At 37.1% G+C, this 27,095-nt stretch overlaps 1 protein-coding gene across 3 annotated transcripts in view; it reads right to left on the reverse strand.

Moving 5' to 3' along the window:
• Positions 1–23,353, reverse strand: part of LOC109491336 (putative uncharacterized protein encoded by LINC00472) — a 99,128-nt gene extending 75,775 nt beyond the window's left edge. The window contains exons 1-2 of one of the 3 annotated variants that reach the window (XM_034647888.1): positions 22,542–23,208; positions 19,118–19,213 (exon numbers count right to left, since the gene is read on the reverse strand). In XM_034647888.1, coding sequence (XP_034503779.1) covers positions 19,184–19,213; positions 22,542–22,907 — 396 coding nt within the window. In that variant the 5' untranslated portion in view covers positions 22,908–23,208 and the 3' untranslated portion in view covers positions 19,118–19,183. Of the gene's footprint in view, positions 1–4,490; positions 19,214–21,237; positions 21,253–22,060 lie in introns of those variants that run through there. The other 2 variants (XR_004622030.1, XM_034647887.1) reach the window with 2 other exon arrangements.
• Between the last annotated feature and the right edge of the window lie 3,742 nt (positions 23,354–27,095).

Genomic DNA, 27,095 nt, shown 5'->3' on the forward strand with positions numbered 1-27,095 from the left:
CTCTTCCTCCCCTGCTCCCGCCTCAGATACATACCCAAAGAGGAGGACTGTTGCTATAGCGGGGAATGTTGCAGACATTTTTGGGGGCTCAGCTGAAGGTTCATGAAGGCATAGGCATAGTCTTTATCCCATTTGGACAAACTTTCTTGTAGCTGTTCTTCCTACCAATAGTAAGTGTTAAGGTATGCTCTGGGATAGGTCGCTGTTTTTCTCTTTCACCTTCTCAGATATCTCTCTCTCTTCTTCAAGATCTCGTAAATAGAACTGCCCAATATGGGGGCTCTAGGCTAAAGGAGTGTGAAATAAAAGATTCCCTAGTGTGGACTGCTTCATTAGTATTCCCTATTGGGGCTGAAGAGGACGCTCTACTTAGTGATATTACTGTTTGCTTTTTCTTTCCTTAGCATGTATTTCCTGTGAAATCTTTTCAGGAAGGGGTGGCTAATCTCAGGTAGAATTTCAGTAATCCTGGGTTTCTGGTCCACATGACATTATCTCATCCCACCCTTATTAGCAATCACAGGGATCAAGTCTTTTTCAACTTTGTATCCTTTAGCCCCTAGCATTTATTATTCAAGTAGGCATTCAATATTTATTGAAGCAAGCTATTATTCATCTTTAAAAAAATACTAGCCACATTCTGGTAGGGTCAGTCACTATGACTGAGGTCCTATCATTTAATTAAACAGAATCCAAAATTCAAAGAACGTTTCACAATAACAAGTACTAAAATTTGATGTTTATCAGTAAAATTCAAACTCATCACTGTGACCTATAAAGCCCTACAAATGCCTATCCCTTGTTTACTTCTCTGACCTTATCTTACTCACTCTGAACCAGAATACTTTATAATTTTTGCCTGATCCAACCTCTGCTCCTGTTCACATGATGAACTGCTTCTTGTGATTCCTATCTCAGGACAAAGGAGCCCACAGCCTGAAGGAAAAGGAATAAGACTTCCTCTGAAGAAATGACATGAAGTATGATACCTAAGGTATGAGTGTCCATGCGTCTATGTGTGCATGGCTGTATGTGTTTCGGGGTAGAGGTGGGTAAGATAAGAGTATTCCATCTATGCAGAGGGAAGAGCTAAGGCAAAGGCTTGGAAGGTTGTTTGCAGACCTGAAAGCCAATGCGGCTTCAGCTTAAAAAGCCCAGGACAGCAGAAGATGGGCCATGAGCCGAATCGTAAAGACCTCTTTCAGAAGAGGATGTAAAAGAGGGGCAGTAGAGCATCTATGCACTGCGGCCCTCATGTACTAGTTCAATTTAAGATACAGATTAATCATTCTTCATAAGAAAACAATCTTTCTGCCTTCACAGGTATTCCCCTATTCTCTCCTAACTTAAAAATAATTAGTAGTGCTAGGTATCAGTCACCCCTAGGATTTTTATATTTCCTTCAGGAAAAGTGAGGTACCACATCCAAGATTTAGAGGATAGGACTGCTCATCAGCCCCTGGGAGCTTGTTTTCTAACCCTAAACATAACCATAACTTCTCCTAATACTAGTCCTAGGGTTATCTCAGGTGGGAAACTGAAAGCATTTTTAAAGCTGGTTTTAATTAGGTATTAGCATATCACACACACTGAATTTGTACCAACAACCTGAGTAGATTCTTTTCTATACAAAAAAATTATATTTCAGTTAATTGCACTTGGACAAATTGAATTTATGCTATTAAATCAGCCTTACATTTTTGGAATTTCTAATAATTCATGATAATTTATTTTAACTACTCAGAGATTTAGGAACAAGTTACAAGAAATCGAGACAATCAGCCCAAACACTAAAGCTAAAGTGTAGAAAGGTTAGACGGCTGGTTCATGATACAGCTGAACATCATTCTTCCCATGAACAAACAGTGAACAAATTTCTTAATTTCTTATTCAATGTCTGACTGTCAGAACTTATTTTAAGCAAAATACAGATTTACTGCAGTAAGAGAGTAGAATGAAAATTAGAAAAAGAAAGCTATGTATCTGATATGGCCATGAAAGCTACTGAAAGTATATGAAAAAGAATAAATGTTTCAAAATCAAATTCTCCAGATGGGCATTCCAGAGTTGAAAGATTATAATTCCAAAAATAATTTTAATCTAACACAATAATTAAAAAGGAACTGAACAAAATAATTTCCTTAATATGCACTTAAAAGATTTAAACATCAATACTCACAGCTGAATATCTGAATTTGCAAATTTTACCAATTCTCTCACTCATTTCAACATACTTAACACCCAGTGCAAATAAATTATTTAAACAGGACAACGGTTTCTATTCGTTAACATCATACATCTTGCAAATAAATATATTTCTGCTGTGGAAATCTTCACTGCAAATGCTACTCTTTAATGGCATGAGACATTTATTTACATATATTTTCCTTCACTGGTATAATAAACATTTATTCTTTTCAAGAGTTTAACTCTTGAACTGAAAAACACCAAAATTCAAAATACAGAAACGGTAGTTCAGTCTCTGCGTGGAAGCACATTGAGAATAACAAGCTTATATTATATTACCTCATTGCATAACATTTCATATTTTCCAACACTCTTTCCAGTAAGGTATCTCATATGTGAGATCTCCTGGTGTCATTTTTGAAATGAGAGCTGTGGAGAGATTCTGATTTTACTCAGTTGTTAAGGTGCCTGGAGGAGTTCATTCATTAATTTCTCTAACCATGCAGGGCACTGGAGCCTTTGGGGACAGTACGTTCACATTTAGTGGTTATGCTGAATGAATCCCCAATCTACTTTGTTTTAATTTGCATTAAAAAGCCTCTACCCTCAAAGTACTGCATCATTAAGTTTATATAATAATTAGATATACAAATTAGGAAAGGCAGATTAAGTATCACTTGGCAACATTAACTTGCCTACCACCTTCACACTGAAGATTTAAAGAGTGTGTATTAGTGAGAGATACTTGTCTGTGCATAACAACTGAAGAAGCCTGTTAAGAATACTTAATTCACTGACTATTATTTCTAATAATAAGCACATTTGGAGAATGAAATTTTTCTTAAATTTTATTTACTGGCTTTTTGCCATTAAGAGGAGTAAAAATGAAGGGGAAAAACAAAAATCATAAAAACCCCAATCTCTTAAATGATTTAATAGCTTAGTTTGTGCACACAAACAACTACAGTATATACTATCAACCATATATTTTATATCTATTTAGAATAGTTATTCTGATATATTACCATACAGAGAAAGTCTTATTCATTCTTGTAGTGATACTGCTGAGACAGTTCACTAAGAACCACCTTTAAGAATTCAGTAAGTCATTTAAAAAATTAAGAGAAATAACTTCCAGTTATACTTCTGATACAGAAAAACAACTGGCATCTTTACATTATTATTTTTAAGCCACCACCAACTGACACCACTCAAGAAAGACTCAAGAAAGATTCCTCCCCCGCAACCGTAATAGTTAGCTACACTTTTAGCTAAAGAACACAAGGCAATTCTGATAGCATCTGTTTGGGTGAGGACATGTTTCACAGGTATAGCTACTAATTTCCATGCAGGACTATATTCTTAATCAGTTTCCTTTGCTCCCATTGTCCTCTGGTTTTAGTTATTCTTTACTAGAGGAAAGATTTCACACACGTGTAATAATATGGATAGCATCACTACAAAACGGAGTTCAGGTTCAAATCAGAGCTTAATGGTCAGGAAAAATCAATATCATTTAAATGAGTCACCACTGCTACTTTTAGACCTTTTACACTTCCTATAGCATTTTCCCTTTTAGGGATGTACCCATTTTTATTTTTGCAAATCACAAATAAAAACTAAATATACAATAGTTATGATGATTACTCAGTGTGGTGCTGTTTTTTGTTTTATGTTATAAACTTTACATCAACAGTCATATTACATTTATCTAGCACACAGTTAACAAAGTTTTAGTCTCAGTAACTGACCTACTGTGGCCCATTTCAGGAATTTCATGTTCTAATCATACATATTTTACTATGCTGATTTGAACATAAAATTTTAAAAAATTTTGTTAAGAGGAAAAAATTTGTAAAGAGGGAAAACCACATGAAAGCAATTAGCAATAGAGTTTCTGATTTATGCTAAATATTAATTTATCCCACTTAAGTGAACAATAACTTTGTCTATGTAGTTGTAGATATGTAACATTGTAAATTTTAGAAGTTGGATATTTTTGTGAAATAAAAAAATTGCACCCAGATCTTATTCCGAATATAAACAGCATACTTTTGATGTTATCAGAAACAAACTGAGGGCCTCAGCGGGGAGAGGGGTGGGGGAATGGGATAGACTGGTGATGGGTAGTAAGGAGGGCACGTATTGCATGGTGCACTGGGTGTTATACGCAACTAATGAATCATCGAACTTTACATCGGAAACCGGGGATGTACTGTATGGTGACTAACATAATACAATAAAAAATCATTAAAAATAAATAAATAAATAAATAAATAAATAAATAAATTCTGCAGCTCGCTTCTAAAAAAAAAAAAGAATAGCATTTTAGATTTTTTTCTAGTGAAATATGGGGCCCAAGGCATAATAAATTAAAAGTATGACTTTCAAAACTACCCAGCATGTTTTCTGGAGGTTTGTATTTCTCTGTTTAAGAACATTTGAGAAAGCCGTATTTTTTGAAAATTAAAATATTCTAGTAAGTAATCACTTAAATGAAGAAAATAACTAAATAGGTGGGAAATAGAACATTTAGAGGGGAGTGAGGCGAGAAAGGGGATATGAAATAGCATAGGAGGAGAACCTAAAGAAAGTGAAGGTCAAGGAACTAGGAAAAGTTTACCCATTTCTCCAGACCTATAGTTGTTTACCTAGGAAATGTGGTTAAGTTCCCTGGGACACAGCTGAGTTATTTGCTCTAAGTGTTTTAAGTTTACCTATTAAAAAACAAGCTGCACTCTCCATTCTAGACCCCAGGGCCTACCAGATGGAAAGCCTCCATCCCTCCCACCCCTGTTTCAGGGGAGTGTACTAACCTCTCATGGCCCAGCATGACTATCTGAAGTTTTTCACTTGATGGCTTTATGTATGAGATAAATTTAAAGGCATTTCTATACATGTCTCCTTCCATCCCAGCTAATTAGAATGTTTAACTGTAGTCTAGTCAAATTTTAAATAGTAGTCAAAATTTAAATAGTGGTCACGCTGTTTCAGTATCACCTTTTACTGACATTATCAGTGGGTATTAAATGGAAACAGAAACTATACATTCTGTGTTAAAGACAATACTGCATGTTTAGAAAATATTGTGTTTTAGAGGACAAAGGATGCTATTTTCCCCTCCTTTTGATGTCTCATTTCTACTATTTAAGTGTCTCATATTAAACAAATCTGCCATGAGACCAACATAGATTTACAAAAAAGACAAGTTATTAGGTCCTTCACAGAGGTCCACAACAGGACTCTTTTAAAAGTATTAGGTTGCCTTCGTATAGTTAGGGCAGCATTTGATGCATGCATCATTTTTAAGAGATATGTGCTATTACACAGAGCAAAGTCAACAGTTCAATTGAATGAAGACAGTATCAACAATGGCGTAAAATACTATTTTCATCAGCACAAACGAGAACAAGTAGATTTTTCAAATATCTGTTTATCTCAGGAACTTCATTAAATTGAAAACTAACTTCATTACTTAAAGACTGAACCTATAAGGAAATAAAAAGTTTAATTCAGTAATGTGAAAGTGAATTAATTCTTTATTCTGGCCTTTTCTTCCTCTTTTCAAATAATTTATACTTCATTCATATGTTTGTGAGTGGATCTAAAAGACACCTATTTTGCAATTATAGATAAATAAAACAGTGGGACAAATCACTTTTTGGAGTAATTTGTGAAATATTACCCTAGTACACCTTATTTTTTAGAACAAAGAGACTATAATACATTTCCTCACTTCTCTCAGGGATACTTTGCATCCTTTTCTTTTCTCTTCTTTTCTTTTTTTCTTTTTTGACATCGCAAATTGTATACACACACAGAACACCTCTCCTTCTACCCTGCTGAAGTCCTCTAAAGATGCAAAGAGATGGTTTAAAAGTCATTTAATTTATATCACTTTCACCCAAGCTTTGTAAAAATGAATCAAAGGGAAAGCAAGGTATTCAGTTTTAGCTCACGAGGTAATTGCTCCTAAAGTAATTCCTTGAAGTCTGAGGCAGTAGGCAGCTGCAAACATCCGACTGAAAGCCCATCTGTGCCTTCACAGCTTCCAGTCGAGGATGTTTACAGTCGCTCACTGTCAAGAGGGGTGAACCTTCTTTCTGTCTGGTTAACCTAAAGACTGGTCCCTAGCAGGTGTTTCTAAGATGTACAAGCAGCAATTCTGTACATTACCAAATTCTCATTCCAACACAGAAATATTCTAGAAAATGTCCCAAAATCAAAACAAAAAGCTTCGTGTCTGTTATTTATCTGCCAAATTCCCATAGGATTTTGTGATAGATTAAGACAATGTATGCAAATTGCTTTTATCCATTACTGTTAGCTAAGAAACAAACAAGGCAGGATTACTTAATAGGGCTCCAACATGTATTATGCAATTAAAATCCTTCTTTGAGTGAAAATGACCAAACACAGAAATTAAATTATGTTAATAACAGAAAGTGCACATTAACATTAAACACTAAATTTAAGTAAGCTTAGACTCTCAATGAAAACATAAAAGGTCTATTTCAAACATTATAAATTCTCATAAAAAAAGACTTACGTGTTTTATAGTACCACTTTTGCTCTGAAATCTGCTCCCAGAGACAACTTGTATAGTCATATAGTTTTTGAAAGCATATGCAACAATGAGGAGAAAAATAGAAAGAAATAAGAGGTCTATAACAGGCATACATGAGTTTGTGGATCAAAGTTCCCCACTGGAAAAACACAGAACCTATCACTCGCAACAGAGTGACGCACATTAACTCCAATTTTGAATGTTTTGAATTCCACTCCCATTCTCTTATGAAAATAAATGAGGAAAACTGAAGGCTAAGCTCTATCAGTCATTACTCTCCTGGAGGAATTCAAAATTCTTCCTAGTCTAGTGAAAGATTAAGTTGATACAGAGCAGTAGGTGTGCCTTTCCCCAAGACTTTTTAGATGAAGTAACCATAAGGTTCTCAGGTTGCAGAAGTCTTAGTAGTTTGTGACACCAAACCCAAACCCAAAACCAAATCCACACACACAGTGTCATGTTTACTGAAACTAACAAATGTGCAGAGTTCAATAAATTACTTTTTCAAAGCAAAGGGTAACTCTATCCCATTAAGGTTAAGAAAGTTAATCTTTGAGGCAGCAGGTGAAAACAAGCTGAATTATGTTGAGGCCTTTTTCTTTATTAACTAAGGACTTTGAACTATTAAAACTTCCTAGGGAACCGCATTTTCTCAATGGGTCAAGTCACATAGGGGAACAAAGCAAACTTTATCAGTGCTGTGCAATTCTACATTCCTGAAATTCTTTGTACTTGGCATTCGCATATACCATTGCTGACTAGAGCTCCAGTCAGTTCACCAAACTCAGCTACAGCTAAACCTTGTGAACTTCTCACCAAGACACCAACTTCTTTTAAGTTAGTCACAAATAGGCATGGTACTCTGTAATTAAAATAGTTAAATACCAAACCTTACACCCTGTGAAGACATTATATAGCAGTAACTGTTTAGCAAAAGGAAATACTTTTACTTCCATAAATTTTTCTCAAAGTGACAGATCTCCTACTTGTCTTGGAATCTTGCCACTTAACAATTAAAAACGGTAAGTCACTAGTACATAGTAGGCAAACAACCTGAAATAAGAATTGTACAAACATGTGAAAGAGGTCTTAAACCTTAGCACAACTTTGAACATCCAGTCTTTTGCTCAGAGCTCTATGAATAAACATAAAAAATTCTGCAAAGCATGGAAGATGATAAAAAGTTACAAGGGTGCATCAACGGAAGGGTATTCAACAAGCATCAGTATAGTACACTTCATTGCCTGTATACACAGGCTTCCTTTTTGGCAAGATACCAGCTGGATGAAACCTACGTGGATGGTAAAGCAGATTTATCCCAACAAGGTGCTGAACAATTTTGCCAGTTTAAGTGAGACTCAACGTTATTTAAGCTATTTGCTTGTTTCCTGGTAATTGAACAGTATCGGTTCCATTTAGGACAGCAATTCTCAAAATGAGAAGGTGGCACTGGAAGTATCAGGACAGTTTCTTCTAACCCCACATACCTGGACTGCCTCCTGCCCCATCCATTTTGCAATTCTTATTCAGAAGGGGAGGGTGCTGAGTGTGTGCATTTTGCAAAATCTATCAAATGATTTTGCTATATGTTCCTGGCAGAGAACTATTAATCTAGAAAGACGAAACTAAATAAACTTGCTTGAGACTAAAAACCCTTCCGACTATTTGAGAAATAGCACCAGTAAATCCATTTAAAAATCATGAATTAAAAACAAATATGACAGAGTAAGACTCAATTGTGTCCAATACATCAGATACTATATATTGTCTTAAATAACCCTGGAAATGTTCACAAAAAACTTAGTTTGTTCAAAACCACAGAAATGCTGGCTGCTCTAGCCCTGTTAGATAGGTCTGAAAAGTCTCTCCACCCAAAAGTGCGGTTCTGGATGTCTATGCCCTAATCAGTTTTTATAATCTTCCTCATATTAGTTTTAACTCTCTGAAGGATTAATTCCTTCTTGGGATGGGTAGTTTAGGACTAGTAACAATTAGTTTAAAATTTTTTCTTAGCTACACTGAACCATTCCGTCTTGAACCCTCTTACTGATTTTATAATTATGCATTTTCCTAAACTATGTATAACTAAGAAAAGGTTAAAATATTACAGCCACTCAAGCTCCCCTCCTTCCACTCATACACACAATTCTCTGGATTTTAATACATTAGACTTTTTAAATTAAATGGCCCATACTTGAATATTAAGGTTTTAGGCACTTACCAACAGGTGGTGGAAGTTACTATTACTTTACTTGTCAATTTATTTATTTATACTAGGACTTCCCTTGGCCATGGAAATGCAAAGGTACATGGAGGTGACCTTACCTCACTAGAGTGAGGCTTCTCCCTCTGGTTCCACCTTTCTCCTCCATCTAACCTCCATCTGTTCTGGTCTCTGAATGTTTTCATTCAGAACACCCAAGGAGTGGGTGCTTCATGTCAGCACAGGGCCTAGTGGCCAGGCTCTGCTCTGCTTCCTTCCACCTACCATCTCTCTGGGGCCAAGGTCCCAGGCAACTGCGTATTTGGACTCTATCCTTTCCTTCAGAAAACCCATCTAAAGACAAGAAACAAAGAGTTTCTGTTTCCTTTTGTAGAAAGCATATACATAGAAATGATTCTGGAATGGAAGTAAAATAAATATACAAACAAAATTCTGACCTTCAAAATTCATCTTCACCTTCTTTTATTTATACTTTATACTTACTGGTTCACAGTAAGTAAGGCTTCTAATTCTCATTTTATTTCTTGTTAATGACAATGATGATGAACTTCTCCTTGCTTTTTTTGGAGATTAATAGAAATATAGGGGCGTCTTGGTGGCTCAGTCGGTTAAGCGTCTGCCTTCCCAGGGTCTTGGGATCAAGCCCCACATCGGGCTCCCTGTTCAGCGGGGAGTCTGCTGTTTCCTCTCCCTCTGCCTACTGCTCCCCCTGCCTGTGCTCTCTAATAAATAAATACATTAAAAAAAAAAAAGAAAGAAATACAGACCTATCTGCTTGTTGCCTGTTGAAAATGGATGAAGGATATAGGAATTTACTAGGAACATTTTCGCATGGATTGTGCATACATGGAAGATTAAGAAACTCAAATTCTAGGAAAACAAACAGTATCTTGCATCTAAAGGATTTAGTTACAAAGAATAAAATCTTCTACTTCAGAAATTAAAACAAGTATTTTTTGTTCAATTAACATTCTCTAATAAAATGGTAGTGAGAAATAAACTGAGAATTAAGCCTGATAAACTGTGTGTATCAAGTTTATAGCCTTAACTTTAATATATCATTTTTGTTGTATGCCATGCAATGTTTATGCACTATCTCATCTCCTCCCTGCCATGGTATGATGAAACATTTACTATCATGATCATCGTGCAAATGGGAACACTAGGCTTGGAGAGCTGGAATCACACACTCACTTTCCTATCCTGAGGTTTTGCTTATTGTAAGCTCTTCTGAATCATTCGTGGAACTGGGGAAGGCGTTGGTTTGAATAAATATGAGGTAGTTAATGAAAATTCAATAAAAATTGTGTTTATATGATAAACTGGGCATAAAAAAATTAATAAATGAAAAAAATGTTAAGAGGAGGAACAAATATCCTGATTGGTGATAAAACAATTCATTAAGTCACTCATTTCAGCAGACATATATTTACTCATTTGCCAAACTCTTCCTTAAAATATACTGATTTACAGTCTACGCCAGGGTTCCCCAGAAAGGAACTCTCCAAGTTTTTTGGTTGTTAGTACCCTACTCCCCCATCTGCCCCAGGCTTTCCCCTCCTACTCTGGCTGGCTTTCTCACTAGGGAGGGGGATTCCAAGGGTCAGGGCATCCTAGCCTTCAGGCTAATAAGGGACTTTCCATCCAACTCCCCTCATCTCATCTCCTTCCCTTCCCTCAGGCACATAACTGTCAGCAGTTCCCAGGCTGCATCCCTCTGACAACCTGCTGGCTCAGCTCTTCCCCACCTCAGGGTTCCATTAGACTCTTCACAAAGAGCAACTCTCACCTAGGAATACCCTCCCAGTCCTGTTGAAATATAAGATCATATTTCTAGAGGGCAATTAGGTGAATTTAAGATAAATTTCACTGTAATAATGCCACAGCAGAATTCAGAAGTCCTTGGTTTTTTTCTTTTTCAAATCAAAGCTGTCAGATTAAATTCCCCCAAATAGCAAAAATTCAACATGATTAGTCTATACCTTCACAGTAATTAGAAATTATTTCAGAGGAACACAATTCTATAATGGAAACTACATTTAAAAAATATTTGTTTACAAATTTCACATTTAAAAAATCCATTTCTAATGTAAGTCAACTGTACATAGTTGATATTTCTATAGATATTTTAAACAAATAAAATGATTCTGATGCTCTTAAAGAACAGAAAATAATCTGTTACTTGGTTCATTATTTTTTTCAAATACTTTAAGAAAGTATTTCTTAGTAGTAGTCCAGGTTAGAGACTTTGATTAATCATTTTGTATAAAATAACAACTGTAATTGTCATAGAATAGCCAGATTATTGACACAATAGAAACTGACTCTTTCTGAAATTATGTAATCATTAAAACATGTTTACAAAGGCATGCAATGATATAGAACATCAGCTATCCCATCAGGTAAAAAAAGCCAAGAAAAAAACTATATGTACGATATAAATATTACCATGGTAAGATGCAGAATAGACATATGATTTTTTTCTATTTTTCTGTATTTCAAAAGTTTTCTTGAATGTGAATACTTGAATATAAATAATCAGAAGAAAATGGCCCATTTCAGACATAAGAATTAGAGCTGACCCTTGAACAAGGGTATGAGCAGCACGAGTCCACTTACACACGACTCTTTTTGATAAATACAGCACAGTATTATAAATGTATTTTCTCTTCCTTATGATTTTCTTAATAACTTTTTTCTCTAGCTTACTTTATTATAAGAATACAGTATATAATACATACAATATATAAAATATGTATTAACTGCCTGTTTGTATTATCAGTAAGACTCTGGTCAACAGGCTTATTAGTAAAGTTTTGGAAAGTCAAAGTTGCAAACAGAGTTCTGTCTGTGCAGGGGATTGGCACCACTAACCCCCACATCATTCAAGGGTCAACTATAGTAGCTCTCTTATCTCAAGAGTAACAGAGACAGTATCAGACATTTCTCAAGAATAGTTTTCTATCTAGGTAAATCTTTGAAAGGAGAGACAATTGCATGAGCCTCTTCCCTGAAAGCCATGATTCTGCCCCAATCACTATTCTGTCTACTGGAGCAGCCCATTATGTGCCTTATACATAGTAAGGTACTCAATATATACTGGCTGAATTTTTAAAATGTCAATAAAGAGATTCTTAAAAGCCCCCTATTTACAATTACTCAGCATCTTTCTTTTGAAAAATTTATAAGCTCATAGCTCTTTAAATTTTTTTTTCCTCTTTAAAAGTGATGAAATAGACCAAAGTTAATAATTGGACCAAGCTTAGAGCCAAAACTATGGTATAAAGATATGAGAACTGTCTTGAGACCAGCTGATGCTTCTGCCAAGGTGGGAAGACAGGGAGCCCTGGGCCCTTTTGATAGAGACTGGCATGGACAGATCTCTGAACACTGCTGAGCCCTTTTGCTCTGTGGACGGGAACTACAGTACCTATACCTTACACAGCTCTTCTGAGAAGTGACAGATATATATGAGAGAGTGCCATACACATGTTAGTTATTTATCCTTATTATTTCCTTGTGATTATGAACATGTTAAGGGAGATTAATCAGAACATGTTTACTAATGGAAATAAACTACTAATGTCATTTGGGCTTTTAAACAGCTACATGATCTCATTTGACCTCACTGAACATCAATTTCCTCAAGTGTAATAAGAGAGTTAATCAGATTCTCTCTAAAATCCTTCCAGCTATAAAATCCTATGACTCTAATTCCTTCATTGCTTTAATTTATGAAGTAGGGGTAGGAACTGAAATGGGAGAGGGTTAGAAGAATTTTTAAAAATTAAGCATATACAAATCATGGAAGCAGACTTCCTTTAAGTAGTGTGATTTTTCTTAATACAAAGAAGCACCAATTACCCTGACTTCATTCACCATTACTTCCCACACCCACACATTTTTAAAAATAGCAGGACTACAAAATAGTTTGAGAGTATATTTACAGACACAGTAGTTAGTAGCTGACTTATGAAGTTTTCTATAGAAGAACTTAATTGCCTCCAATACTGTCTGGCATGGGAATTGGGTTATAAGGAGCAAAAGAATAGAGGCACATCCACTTTATGCCTGTGACAGTGACATAGCATAGAAAACAGAGACAAAATATTCTTATTCAGAGTCCAACCTTGAAATCAGGTTGCAAGATTTCCACACCATTCCACATAGAAATGGACAACTTAATTTGAAATAGCTCACTGCATCTCAAAATCAAAGACACTTCAGCAGTTTACTGCAAGTTAATGTTTAACTTATACTGTTTGGGGCTATCAGTAGCTTAGTTGCTCACATAAGGATTTTCCAGATTTCCAACAAAATAACTGCAAACTCATAAGATAAAACCACACTTCAATTCAAAATATAGTTATTGAAAAACTCATGTTATCATTTAATCCTATTCTATTAGCCTAATTAATATGTGCTCACAGATTTGTGCTAAATTTGAACCACTAGGGATAGCTGATGAGGGAAATACAGCGTGCCTGGCCCTAATTTCATTTGTAGATTTCAGCATTAAGAATGGAGGTAAAAAAGCTTAGGTCAACCAAACAGGACAGCGGCAGAAGCAACAATGACAAACCACCAACTACTTTTTTGCTCCTCTTGCCTCTGGGGAAGAGAGTCTGAGAAAACGTGGGATGGTTTCCATTAGCTTCTAAAGGGCCAGGTTCTGTTTCTGCCTAATTTTAAGAAAACTTAGTATGATAGTAATCTAGGAGGTACAAATGGGGAACTTTTGATGAACAGTGGAGGAAAGTAAAAATTTCCATGAATGGGAAAGGATAAAATGAAAAAGAACAAATGAGAAAGAAGAGTCCCCTTTCTCCCTTTCTATTCCAAAAGGGTAATTTGTTAGTGATTCTTGAAATGTCTGAACAATATGTTACTGCCATGCAATGACTGAGGAAAAAAAAAATCTTAACTTTATTTTACTGACGGGGATCAAATCGAACCTGTTAAGACCAGAGCTCTCTCCCTGAGAAATGAATAGCCATTTAAAAATAAATTAATGTCTTCAAGTCAATACTTTTATCATTTGATTAGTTCAATATTTTTTAAACTGGGTGTTTTTCATAAATACAACTATGTAACTTTCTACAGAGAGCAGAATAAAGAGAGAGACTTCAGGGGACCATAAAATGAATTTCCAGAAAATTTAAGGGTAAAAGTGACCATATTTTAGATTTTCCAGGAACATCACAATTTCAGTGATTCTGTCCCAATACAATTGTAAATCAGTGAGAAATACTTTTGGACCTGTGATCTGACCAAAAAAAGTCATTAGAGATGATTTAAGCAGCATCCAAAAAATCCGAAATTCCCTGAAGAATTAATCTTAGTTTTACAGCCTGTGCAACAAAAGTGCCACACTTATTTTACCTAAGTTATCTACCAACAAAAGGCTTATATACAAGAAGAGTACTTTAAACTCACTTTAAAAAATAATTAATGAAACTATCCTAATTTAGAGTTTTTGAAGACATTAATCTAAAAAAAACCTACCAACATCGTTTGGCATTCTAGAGCCTTGAAAGTCCTAACTTTTCTTATTTTTTCTTTCCAAAGCACTACTTAAAATTGCCTCTGGTATTTCTTAAATGTACTCAGAAGTCCTAGGGCTCTGGCAGTTTTTTAACTAATAAAATAAACATAGCAATCGAGTACCTACAGTTCTGCTAACAGTATTGTTTGTATTCTAAGCCCTATCCACAAAGGCTACAGAGAAAAATATCCAGTATAAACAAATATTACTTAGATACCAGTGGCATCTCAAAGCAGCACACCCAAGTCTCAAAATGCAAAAGGGAGAAATTTTCCACTCCCACGGCGCATAACTTCCTGGTGAACCTCCCGTCAGGCAAAAGAGAGAGTAACTGCCTCTGTTACCGTGAAGTTGGGGAGGAGGTGTGGGTGTGAAGCAAATCAGTAATTCTCTTTCTTCATTTTTTCACCATCTTTTTTTCCTCCACATATCTCTTCTTTTCCATGATGTCTCTCTCCTTTCTCATATTTCCTGTGTTCAGCTGTTCTCTCATCTTCTTCAATCTCCAATTTCAACAGAAAAGATAACTTTGTCCTTTAATCTCATTGCTTAACATCAGTCCCTAAACTTCATACAACACACACATGTAAACACTACTGAATAATATTTTCAAAGTCATGCACAAATTAGGGCAAGAAGAGAGAATGGAGTGGGCTGGGGTTAAGGCTGGGAAAAAAAATTCACCATTTGTATTTGCAATGCCCAAACTTCCAGCTGAGAGAGAAGCCAAACTCTGTAGGAAGAAAGAAGCTTGTCCTGAGAAATGCTAGGATGAGGGAAGGCATAAAGGTCCATGCAACCCTATGAGAATCACAATGAGCCAGTGGAGCCTACCTCATCATGCCATGCAGCTGAAACCCATGGCAATGGTCACTTCTGATGCAATGACCACTTCCCAGGACTGAGGAGTGTCTCCTCTAAGTTTGGCTTTTGATTCTATAGCCCAAGGCTTAAAATTGAGGAAGGAAGACATACTGCTCTTTAAGACTGGGTTGAGCTAAGTCCCTGACCCTTTCCATGTACACTCCTCTTTCCAAAACTCTTGCACATCTTTTTGTTGATTCTTAGCACTACTGCTAAGTTACCCACTCTGCCTACACTTATCAGTCACCCCTCACTTAAGGCCTACCTTAAAATAAAACTCTGTGTTTTCTCAATTGCACAATGATTATAATTATACAGTAATAACCATAAATATAGAGTCAAGATAATTAAAGAAACTAATACTTGTAAAGTGTTTAGAACAGCGTTTGGTAAATGAAAGAATGATGTTGGTATGTTGGTAAAACAGACTTCAAATAGAAAAGAAGAACAAATGTCTTGATTTTGTCAGTATGTGTCATCAATCTAGTTGAATTGCTAAGAGAGATTACCCAAGGAACCAGGCTTTATCTAAACATTTTGTATTTAACCAATTCTGGCCTGGTCTTGAGATACTTGATTATCAAGGAAGAAATAAATCTATCTGTTGAAACCAGTTTACAAATGGAAGTGTAAGAGTTCACCCTAGTCTGGGATATTCTATATCTGACTATTCAGCATTGTAGTCATTTGAATTCTTTACACATTATTTAAATAATATTATTTAAGAGGCTTCATTGTATATTCTAAAAAAGGATAGAGTTTCAAGTTAAATGTTTGGACTAAGGCAAAAAAACTTATTTTCCCTTGGAGGTGGGGCTATAATGAGATGAAAAGGACAGCTGTAAGTCGTAAAACTAGAAACAGAAAAAGGCGGAAAAAAAGGACAATAGGGAAGGAGAGAGAATGATGAGAAAATAAGGTCAGTTTCATGAGATGAGACTGTTTATCATGCTTATAATACATGAATAAATAAAGATAAAATGAAATTAAAACTTATCCAAACAAAGAACAAAATATATCTCAAATATGGAGCTACATACGTGAAAGGTATAAATTGACCTCATGAAAATAAAAAACTCTGGTTTAAACTTTATCTTTTCTATTTAAAAACTGCTTTTAAGATAAAAATATTTTGAAAAATACATCTGGAGTGTCAAAGATAAATTAGCAAAAAATCGGAAATTATATGGCTTTATTTTTCTATTAACATTTAGCAAAAAGTGTAGCTACTTTTCCATGATCACTAGGAATATTAATTTAGAAGCCTGTAAGACAGCTAACCATATTAAAAATTATTTCCATAGACTGATTTCATAAATTTAATACCCAGAAATTTTTAAACAATTCAGCAGATGTTCTCTAGGTGATAGTAATAAAATGTTAAGCTTTAAAAAAGAAACATATTTGACTTTTTAAAAACATGGACATCGTTTATAGTAAAATTAAATTCCACTCACAGTGATTCAAGGAATATAATTAGAGTTTGCTATGAAAACAAATCCTTTGAATCCATGTTTAATAAGAAGTATTAGTATTGATAATTTTAATCTACACAAATGGAACTGAAAGATTTTCAAAAGTTTATTATGTTAAAAATATGTAGTGTTGAGGTGCTAAGCTTTTCTAAATTTTAGCAGCATACCTCAGACTTCCACTAAGCAAGAAATTTCCATTACTCCTATATTAAGAAGCCACACCCCATACAACTAATGACAGGAAAGCATTTCAATTCAAACCTCTAACACTATCCAGCCTGAAGCAAAGTTTAAAAAAAAAGAAGTTACAAAAATAAAACACAACTCATATTTTCAGAGAAGAAAGGAAACTCTTGCTAAATAAGTAGCAATTATGCTGAAGAATTTATATGCTAAGCACGACTGAATGTAAAAACACCAGAGCAGTCAACCATAGCTTTAGCACTTTGAGTATGATTAACAGAATGAACTTTCAAAGGTCAATTAAATGTCAACACATTTTAAAGAGATATTCTTCTTAAATCTGGTCAATGCATAATAGCACCTTATAACTTAGGGATACCCTTCTTAGTTTAAGTGTAATATGCGTGTGATATATATACACAGGTGTAGATTTACATGTCACCCACCAGATTACTATGGAAAGTCATCTAGTGCCTATCCTAGAGTTTGACTTTTTTAATGTTTTTCAATTTATGAAATGATTAAAAAGAAAATATAACTGTATTTAATATATAGCACTACCCAATGAAGATGAAATGCAAAATTTTAAATGCTAACACTTAAGGTTTATCTAATAGCTGACCCTATTTATTCCGTCATAGGAAGTCGCTCATAAGATAACTCTGTATTATCCCTAACGCATCATCTTGCTTCCTAATTCACCCCCACTAACCTTCCCTGAATGCTTGTGGCTAAAAAGCTTACCAAAAAAGGTACATGGCATTCAAAAACTGCCAAGTTTAACAATAGAGATCTGTGGGACAGAATAAGTCCTGAAGACACTGAGTGTCCACTCCTGACATTTTCATCCAAGAACTCAGTAAGAATCCCATCGGGAAGGCCAAGTTGTCTAAGAGCCTCAGAATGAGAAGGGACCACCAACATAATCTGACCCAAACCTTTCTACATTTACGCTAAGAAAATGTAGAACCACGAAGGTAGAGCAAATTGGCTTTGCTCCCACAGCTCTTTAGTAGACATCAAGTCTTTAAAACTTATTAGTCTACTGCTTTCTTCTCTATATCAAATTTATGCCATAATTTTTCTCCATTAGGATTTTAAGAACAGGTTATAATTGAGCAAATAGCCGTGGCTACCACTGGAGTTCAGAGCAAGATGGAATCTTTAAGGAACTGATGATCTGTGAAGGCTCCAAGGAGGAGCTGGAAATTGAAGAATGGGTAGAATCTAGGTGGTTCAAGAGAAGGCATCACTAATGAAGCAAGCAATATGGCCTAAGGCCCAGTGGTGAGTGAGTAGGCCATATTCCAGGAACTACGGGGAGAATATATTTAGAGTAGGATGGGACACGGTTTTTAAAGCCACCACATAAACCAGGCAGAGGAGGTTCAATCTCATATGGGGGACATATAGAAAGTGACGAAAGGCTCTCGATTTTAAGAAAAATCATGTGAAGATAGCAAAGACTAGCCCTGCAGTAGGTTTGCAAGAGAATGGAGGAAGGGAGAAGAAAAAGATTTGACAGGCCTCATAGGGGTCTGTGTGTCTACTAATGTTGATATTTTACACGACTGTAAGGAAAAAGTGAGCTAATGAGAGACAAAGTACTTTGAAAAGTATAAGAGCTCTAGATAGTAAATGTATTCTTTGAAGTCAGGGGAGAGTGGCCTCTCTCATCACATTGCCATGTCTTGATGGCATACACTTCTCTGAAAAGGCAAATTTGGAGTTGGATTCTGGATCTACTTCTTTGGGGTCAGAGATAGAAATCTCTTCCCTTCAATAACTCCAAAGGCTAGATGCCAAGAGGAGAGATAACTGTCTCTAAGCTACTGCAAAGTTGAGGATCACAGATACTAAAATCCAAAACCAGGATTAACATTTTGAGGCAGACTACATAATCAGTGTCTTCTCAAAGTGAGTCAAAAAATAGTATATCAAGTGGTATGAAAAGGGAGGAGGGTAGAGGAGACAGCACCTGAACCAGGGTGATACGTGGGGAAACCTAGGTTACTAGCAGGACTGCGGTCTGCATCCTTCCCTTATCCCTTTCCCCTCTGCTCAATAATTACTATTTAGCAGTGTGATCTTCCCTTGTGTCCAGAGTGCCTTCTCTCCTCCTGCGTTGTCTTCCTCTCTTATCCCTCTTCTACAGCAACTCTCCAGGGCTAAAAAAGAAATTTTAGAAAGTTACTGTAATAAATTAAAAGTACATATATGGAGTATATACTGAGTGACAATTATTATCTGCCACTAATTTGTATATTACCTAATTCCCAAAAAACTCCTATGAGGCAGGTACTATTATCCTCATTTAACCAAGGAAGGAAACTGAAGCTTACAGGGTCAAGGATACAGCTCAGTCACCTAGGTAGTAAATGGCAAAGCTAGGATTTGAATCAGGTGTGGCTGACTCCTTAGCCTACATTTTGAACTTCTCTCCTAAACGCTTTCCTTTTTCTTCAATAAACCATGAAATACTGAAATGTTGGGGGTTTTATGGATAAAGATATTATAGGAACATTATACAGATTTGTAGATAAAAATTTTAACAATATACAGCAAGGGGCGTGGGTTCTGCCACACACTTAACTGCCAAATTATCAGCTTTAGAACTAAAAGCATCAACTATGAGTGTTAAACTATGTTGAGGGATAGCTTTCCATTCAGCATTCTAGCTCTGTTCCTACTCAGGCCTTCTGTCCCTTGGGGTGCATTCCCAATTATTTGCCTGAAACCTCATCTCCTTACTTGAGGAGGAGGTGACCAGAGGAGAGGGCGGTGGGAGTATCCCATAGAAGAAGGGGTCTCTTGGCTCTGTGCTCCAAAGCTGCCTCAACTTTGCCTGTAGATGGTACCTTGGTGCGCTTGTAGAAGCTATTCATGAGGGGCTCCCTGGCCACAGCTAAGAGATGAAGCCACCAATTCTGGTGCCAGAGGAGAAGTGATCAGAGCAGTGAGCATGGGGAGAAGGAGTACTTTTTAAATGCTCCTGGAGAAAGCAATGGTTGCCATTAAACACTGGCAAGAAAACTCTAACACTAATTCTTGAAATTTAGTGTGATTCTCACTTTGGTAGAAGCTTGTTAAGAATACAGACTCTAGGTTCTGCTCACAGATATTTTGATTCTTTAAGTGTAGGAAGTTGCCCAGCAGTCTGAAGTTTTGTAGGTGCTACAAAAGATTTGATACAAGTGGTCAAAGGACCACACTCTCAGATGCACTGCTCTGCTCTAACCCCCTATGAGGCTGCCCAACCAGCAAACTTGCTATGAAGAGAATACACATTCTACAAAGGCAGCTCGTTGTTCAAATATCAGTGCTATGTTTTAGGTTAAGTAGTCACTTTTCCATAAGGCCAAGAGGCTTTCCAGGAGTTTCCAGGCTTACAAAAGTTGGGGACTTACTTTCCTTGTCAACAAATAGACTATTACACAGACCCCTTAGGAAAATCAGAATATCTTATACACGATATAGTCCACATAGGATCCCTCTGCACACATAGCATTTGTCTAGAGCGAAGACCTTCTTGGAAAGATGCTATTTCCAGTGCTTATTTTTTATTTGGTGTAAGACTGGAGATGATTTTCTTACTGCAGGTTTAGTTGATTTCAAAAGGTATACCTTCCTTCAGAATGCAACTGCACTGAAAGGTTTACTTCATGTTAACGAAGAGTTTAAAAATCAGATATCACTCAAGTGAAATATAATGGTTATGATTAGGCCATTTAATTAGACGCTCAATTACAATGCCAATACCTACTGATAATTCAAGACACATACCTTTTCAAAGGTTTGTGTTCTTCAAAGAAAGCTAGGTCATAAGATGTATTACGTTAAATTAATACTGCTATCTTTCTCCTGGAAGCCCTATCAATTATCTTTGCCTCTTTCCAAATCTGTATCCTTAATTTTAAAATGTAAACTTTCATGATAGATACTGGAATTCAGCTCAGTTTTTCTGCCAGTTTTCTCTGACACCTTCTTTCTTCCCCCTAAAGCATGATAATTCTCTTTAAGGATGGGTGAAAAGAATTTTAAATTATTTTTATCTAAGTACTGGGTATTTTGTCCAGCGAATATTTATTGAGTGTATTTACACACTTACATTAAAAGAAATCAGCTTTTGTTGTTATAAGCTCCATGAGAAGAAAAAACCAGTGGAGCACCTCACTCCTAGAAGGCATGCTCACAAGTACTGAAAAACCTGGAAAAATTTATCATTGAGAGAACAAAATAATTTCTCCTGTATTCAGTACTGACAAATAAACATTTAATAGTTGAAAGAGTTCTGGTTAGGGAAAAATGCTTGATTTCATGTTTTAGTGAAAAAAATGCAGCTTATTATTATAACCGAAAGTTAACACTCCATTGTGTTGCAACACAACCTGCGATGAAAATATTCCAATACCATTCCCAGACCAAACCTTTAACATTAATAATTTATCCAAATTATACATGTCACTAACACAACCCAACAAAGAAGATTATGTAAGTGAGCCATCTTGGCGTCGGTGATACTGAACATAGCAGCTATTTTCAATCCTTCATTAAAATTAGATCAAGATGTACTTGCACTATGTGTTATTGTTCTGGTAAGGAAGATTTACATTAGTTTAAGATTTACTTTGGTTTTAAGTGCCATTTTCTTTTCCTTTGTCAGAAGTTAGAACCCACTCCCCCACTGCCCTCCACAAAGTTTTCAGTAGAAAGAAGCAATACAGAAAAATAACAACAAAACACCTGCCCTGTTTACTCTCTCCTATGTATAAAAAAAGCCCTGTTCTCCCCTTAAACTGAATCCAGAAGGGATGAAGGTATCGCTGCAGGCACCTGCCACTTCACCCTTAAGCTTGGTTCACTGTCCCCAGCCTGGCTCCTACTACTCCGAATGCTGCAGCAAAGTAGATCAGTTTAAAGAAGTGCTTTTAAACAACGGGTAATTATTTCTCACTGGAAAAAACCTCCCAAACCTTCCAATATTACTGTTTGAAGACATCAGACTTAAAAGTTACTTCTCAGTAGGCTGAAAGGAATCCAGGAGCCTATAAATATATCCTGGCCTACTGGTTCATAACTCCTGTACCACGTTGAGGCCCAAGGAAAATCTCAAACCGAGATGTATTTAAAAACCGGGAAGACCCCAGAGATATGTAGCTCTAGCCTCATGTATCACGGATGAGGAGATCTAAGTGGTTAAGTCACTTGTCCAAGGTCACGCAGAGCCAGTTACAGGCAAGGCTGGTGCGCGCGACCTTCTAATCTTTCCACCTCCCAACCCCCACCCTGCACAGGCCCTCAGTAGCCCCGGCTCCTAAAAGGTTCCCACCGATACGGTTCACGAGCCAGCGGCATGTCAGCGACTCTTAAGCAATCGCACTTATATTTGTTCTCCCCGCTTGCTCCAAAAAGTACTAAAGGCACTCTCCTTATCCTCTCCCCAAACCCAAGTGCCCCAGACAGCTTAAACCCATCGCGCCCCAAAGGCCAACTCACCCGCAGCCCCGGGCGCCCTCGGACAGACTCTGGCCCTCCCGGCAGTCGCCGCCGGCCGCATCGCGGCCCGGGCTGACGACGAGTCCAGAAAGTCACCGGCGGTGACCGCGGACGCCAGGGGCGGGCCGTGCCGTATCGCGCCGCCCCGCGGAGGCGCCGCAAACTTTTCCCGGCTCGCAAGTTGCCGGGCTCTGCGGCCGCGGACGGACTTCCTTCCCGGCTGCGGGAGCGAGGGGGCGCCCCTTCCCCGGGCGGGGGCCAAGCCGGCCGGGAGGGGGCTGGGCGAGGCGAGCGACGGTCAAATAGGGGCCGGGGGAGCGCAGGCGCCCGCACTCTGAGGCGCGCGGGGCCGGAACCCGGCCGCATTGTCTCCGCGGCCTCGGACCCAGCCCTAGCGGCGGCGGCACAAGCGGGCGCGGCTGGGAGTTGCCGTCCCGAATCTGCCGCCCCCTTTCGCCGCCGCCGCTCACCGCGTTCTTTGTGTGTCTCTCGCCGCCCTCGGGTCGCTTCGCAGCTCGTCTGACAGCTGATGGGCTCGTCACGCTGGGTCCCGCGTCTTCCCAGGCGCCGCCAGCGGAGCCCGGCCCGGCCAAAGGAGGAGCACTGAGGAAGAGCGTTGACAGATGCTGTCTTGGAGCGGCCGACACCGGGGGGAATATGGGACTGCCCTCGGGGCGGCCGGCGACCAGCCCTGGTGTCGCTCTACCCCTTCGAGACCCTTCCGCGCCGGGACCCTCCCGTCCTCCCTCCACCGTCGCCCGCCCGCCGAGCTCCAGTCAGGCGCCCGGCGCCCTGCTCCGCAGCTGAGCGCGCTCGGTCAAGAATCCTGGGGAACCCGCCCCGCCCCCTGGCTCCCGCACCCTCCAATGATCTTGGCCTACAGGGGGTAGTTCCGTCCAATCAAGTGTCGGAAAGCCCGGCCAGTCCCCGAGAGTGTAGCCAATGGAACACGACTCCGGCAACACACCCGCCCTGATCCACTAGGAACAAACTGCTCTGAGCGCAGAGGTGGGACCCTGATCCAGGCGCCCAGAGCAAGTCAAGTCCGGCCGGAGCTGTGTCAGAAAGTGAGAGGCTGTCGAGGCAGGTCTGGTTCTTAAATTACTGTATAATAATATAAGGTGTTGAAGAAAATGGGAACGCTGGACGTACTACTTTTGTAGGTCACCTAAATCCCTACCCTGAACTTTTAAGCTGCTTTTGTGGCGAAAGTTTATATGTGAAAGAAAACTGCACAAACACGTTGTAGCACTATCGACTGTTCAAATTAAGGCCTTTACTTTTAGAACTTTGCTTTAAAGTGTGTAACCAGACAGCACTGAGGTTGGTGTATTTGTATTAGTAAGTTTGCCGGAACACCAGGTATCTGAAATAGGTTAGTGTCTTTCCTGCCCTAAAATGCAGGTGGTCATGGCGCTGCCAACTTTTTTTTTCTTTCTAAAAGAAAATTCCATTCAAGAATGAAAATGTAGTTTTATATATAAATCATCTGTATTGTGAGCTTTATTTTTGTAATAAAGTCACACATTATCTTCAGTGGAGGTTGGATAAAATAGCTGAATAGAAAATTATATATATATAGAGAGAGAAAGGACTTGAGTAAACCATTTGCTATAAATGACTCTAGCTGTTAATCACAATACTTTGCAAATAATTTTCACTCCGTAGTTGTTTATTTGATACGAGTAGGATTAATTAGCTGTTGTTATTGTCGGTCACATAAACTTTATTGAGCTCTTTATTGAAAGTGGACTACCCCATGATTACAAACAGTTTGTAGTAACATATATTTGCATTTATTAAAATCAAATCATACGTATTTGTATTTCAAATAGCTGTCGTGTCTTAGGCATAGACCCCATGCCTGAATTTTGTCAAAAGATCCAGATTCTGGACTGATCTTGAGCAAATCTCTTAATGACTAACTCTTTTATGAAAAGACAGTATCCCCAATTCTGCATGCCTAATCAAGGTGCTCTGAGATCCAACAAAGATAGATTTGTTAAGATTTTGTGAGATGTGCCAAGTGCACAGCAGCCTTAAATATGTATATACTCCTTCTCTGCTTTTTTACAAGCAAAGATCAAGGTACTTGCCTGCTGGCAGCCCAGCGGTGTTTCCTCTGACTGCACATTTTTCCAACCTGAAATATTTTTTGATCCCATCAGTTTTCCCACAACTTAGATATGAATGAAACTCCAGCTTCTTAATTCTAGAGCAAAGCAGCACTTCCAAGCCTTTTCTTTCTTTCTTTTTTTTCTCTCTCATTCTTCTTTTTTTAATGGGTAATGTTTTAGGAGAGAAATTTAACATATTTTATGACTGCCAGTATGCATAGTTTTATGTAGAAGTTATTAATGGCTAGGTCAAATTTATACCCATGTAATCAAGTAATTTTTGCAGCCATTTATTAGGGATTCACTTAAGGCATTTTTGGTTAATTTTCCAAGAGGAAATCAAATGTGTATTTTTAGAGGTATTTCTATGTCATAATGTAATTTGTTTACTTTGTTCCAAAATATGCAATCTAGTACAGAAGTTTAATTATTACTTCAAACAAATGTACATATGGTGACAATAGAATGTGAAATTTGCTAAATTTAATTGAACCAGCAGTTGTTATTTTCAACTAATTAACTGCACAGATTTCATTTTCTGAGTGAAAATTGTGGAAGAATCGATCAATATGAATCCAATAAACATGACTTATTAAGTATATTTAAGTCAAAACCAGTGTTTGATAGTTTCCTGATAATTGATGACTCCACACCCATTTATTACAGGAAATGAATATTTTATCAGTTATCTGGGTAATATTCTTGACTTCACTATGGTGATATTTCATTCACTAAATGATATTTTCAAAGTTTTTCATCAATGATTTCTTCATCAGTTGTTCAATATGGAGCAAGAGAGCTGTCACTCTTAGCTGCCAGTTTTAACATGCATTTAAATGTTTACTAGAGAAGCTGTGACTTTGGAGGTAGTTTTAGCATTTGTAAAGATAATTCTTTAAAATACAGAGACATAAAATCTTTTATAAGTTATATCACATGATGTGTGGTAATATGATTAATAACAATATGATTTTTTTGTGTGTTTTTACATTTAAGATACTATCATCTTAAATTGCTTCATCAATGAGTGTAACGAATAACTTGATTCATATCTTCTGGATTCTGATCATTGATATGCCTCTGAATTTCTATGTGTCTTGGATAAATCAGACTTCCATTTGACTTCTCTCCAATTCACTGAATCCAATTTACTCATTTGAAAATGATGTTATTAGGAACAGTGAAGTAATATCTATATTGAGAGAATAGAAAAACAATCTCTCATTTTTCTTTCTAATTCTGACATGGATGAGGGAAAATTCCTTTTGTGAACCACAACATTACGTCCCTCTAACTCGCCTTTTACAAAACTTGTGTTTTTCTGATTTCTTGAACCTGACTGTGCAGAGTTTCCTCAGTGTGGGATGTATTTATGGCAGGACATCTTTATATGCATATGGACAAACAAGGAGAAAATTCCAGAAAATAGTGGTAATGGGCACACGAGGCTTCCCTCCTCATTTTATTTCGGGACACAGTCCCTAAGGGAAATTTCTTTTAGAGTTTAGTATTAGCAGAAGTTTGGTTTCCCCTGAATTGAAATCTTTGTAACTTCTCCTTTTTATTTCAACTATCAGGAAGCTCAGAACTAAATTTACAGCTCAATTTGGAAGGTATTACGGCCTGCTTCATTGTGATTTTTTTAATAAACATGTATTTAGCTTATTATTTTTCACCTATATACTAGCTTTTGTATGCATATAGTTTATTTAAGCTACCTAGAATACTTTCTGAAGTGAATTTTTGTATGCTTGATTAACATATTTTGAACCATACGTAAACCCTGGTTTATGAGGGGTTGAGGTGAGCATAACTTAAGTAGAATGTGTAGTGAAGACAACGTGAAGGATATTGCTGTGGTTTTTCATTCACAAAGAAAGAGGAATCTGATTCGCCAGGCATAGCATCTCAAAACCTTTTTCAGAGAGGCAGAAAAGTATAGAAAAGTATAGTATAAAATAGGGAAGATTTATTACACTTCTTTTTTAAAGTTAAAGTTATAGGAAACATATATTTATGGATGTTTTCTGCAAACTCAGAGATTTCACTGAAAAAAGAATATTTGACTTAAATATAAACTGAAATACATATTATAAATTATACTTAAGTCATGGTCACTTCCCATGTTAGCCTTCAGTAGCCTTTATACTTAAGACAATAACCCCTAGAATATGTTTCAAATGCAATAAATCTTTTCACCAGGATCACTATACACCTATTTCCTTCAATTTTAGTGTCTCTTTTAGAAAATAAACAATGTATCCCCCTGTTTTCAAATAATATTCTACAATGGTTTTATTTTTGAAAGGCTTTTCCTGACTAAAATATTGTCTTAGACTATTGCAGAGCTTCATCTTATCATTTTGTTTTGTTTTATGAGATATATTTTAACTAAATATAACCAATGTATTAAAAAAATTCATGTCCTTTTAAAATA

Source organism: Ailuropoda melanoleuca, chromosome 19 (assembly GCF_002007445.2).
Source record: "Ailuropoda melanoleuca isolate Jingjing chromosome 19, ASM200744v2, whole genome shotgun sequence".
Taxonomy (NCBI): domain Eukaryota; kingdom Metazoa; phylum Chordata; class Mammalia; order Carnivora; family Ursidae; genus Ailuropoda; species Ailuropoda melanoleuca.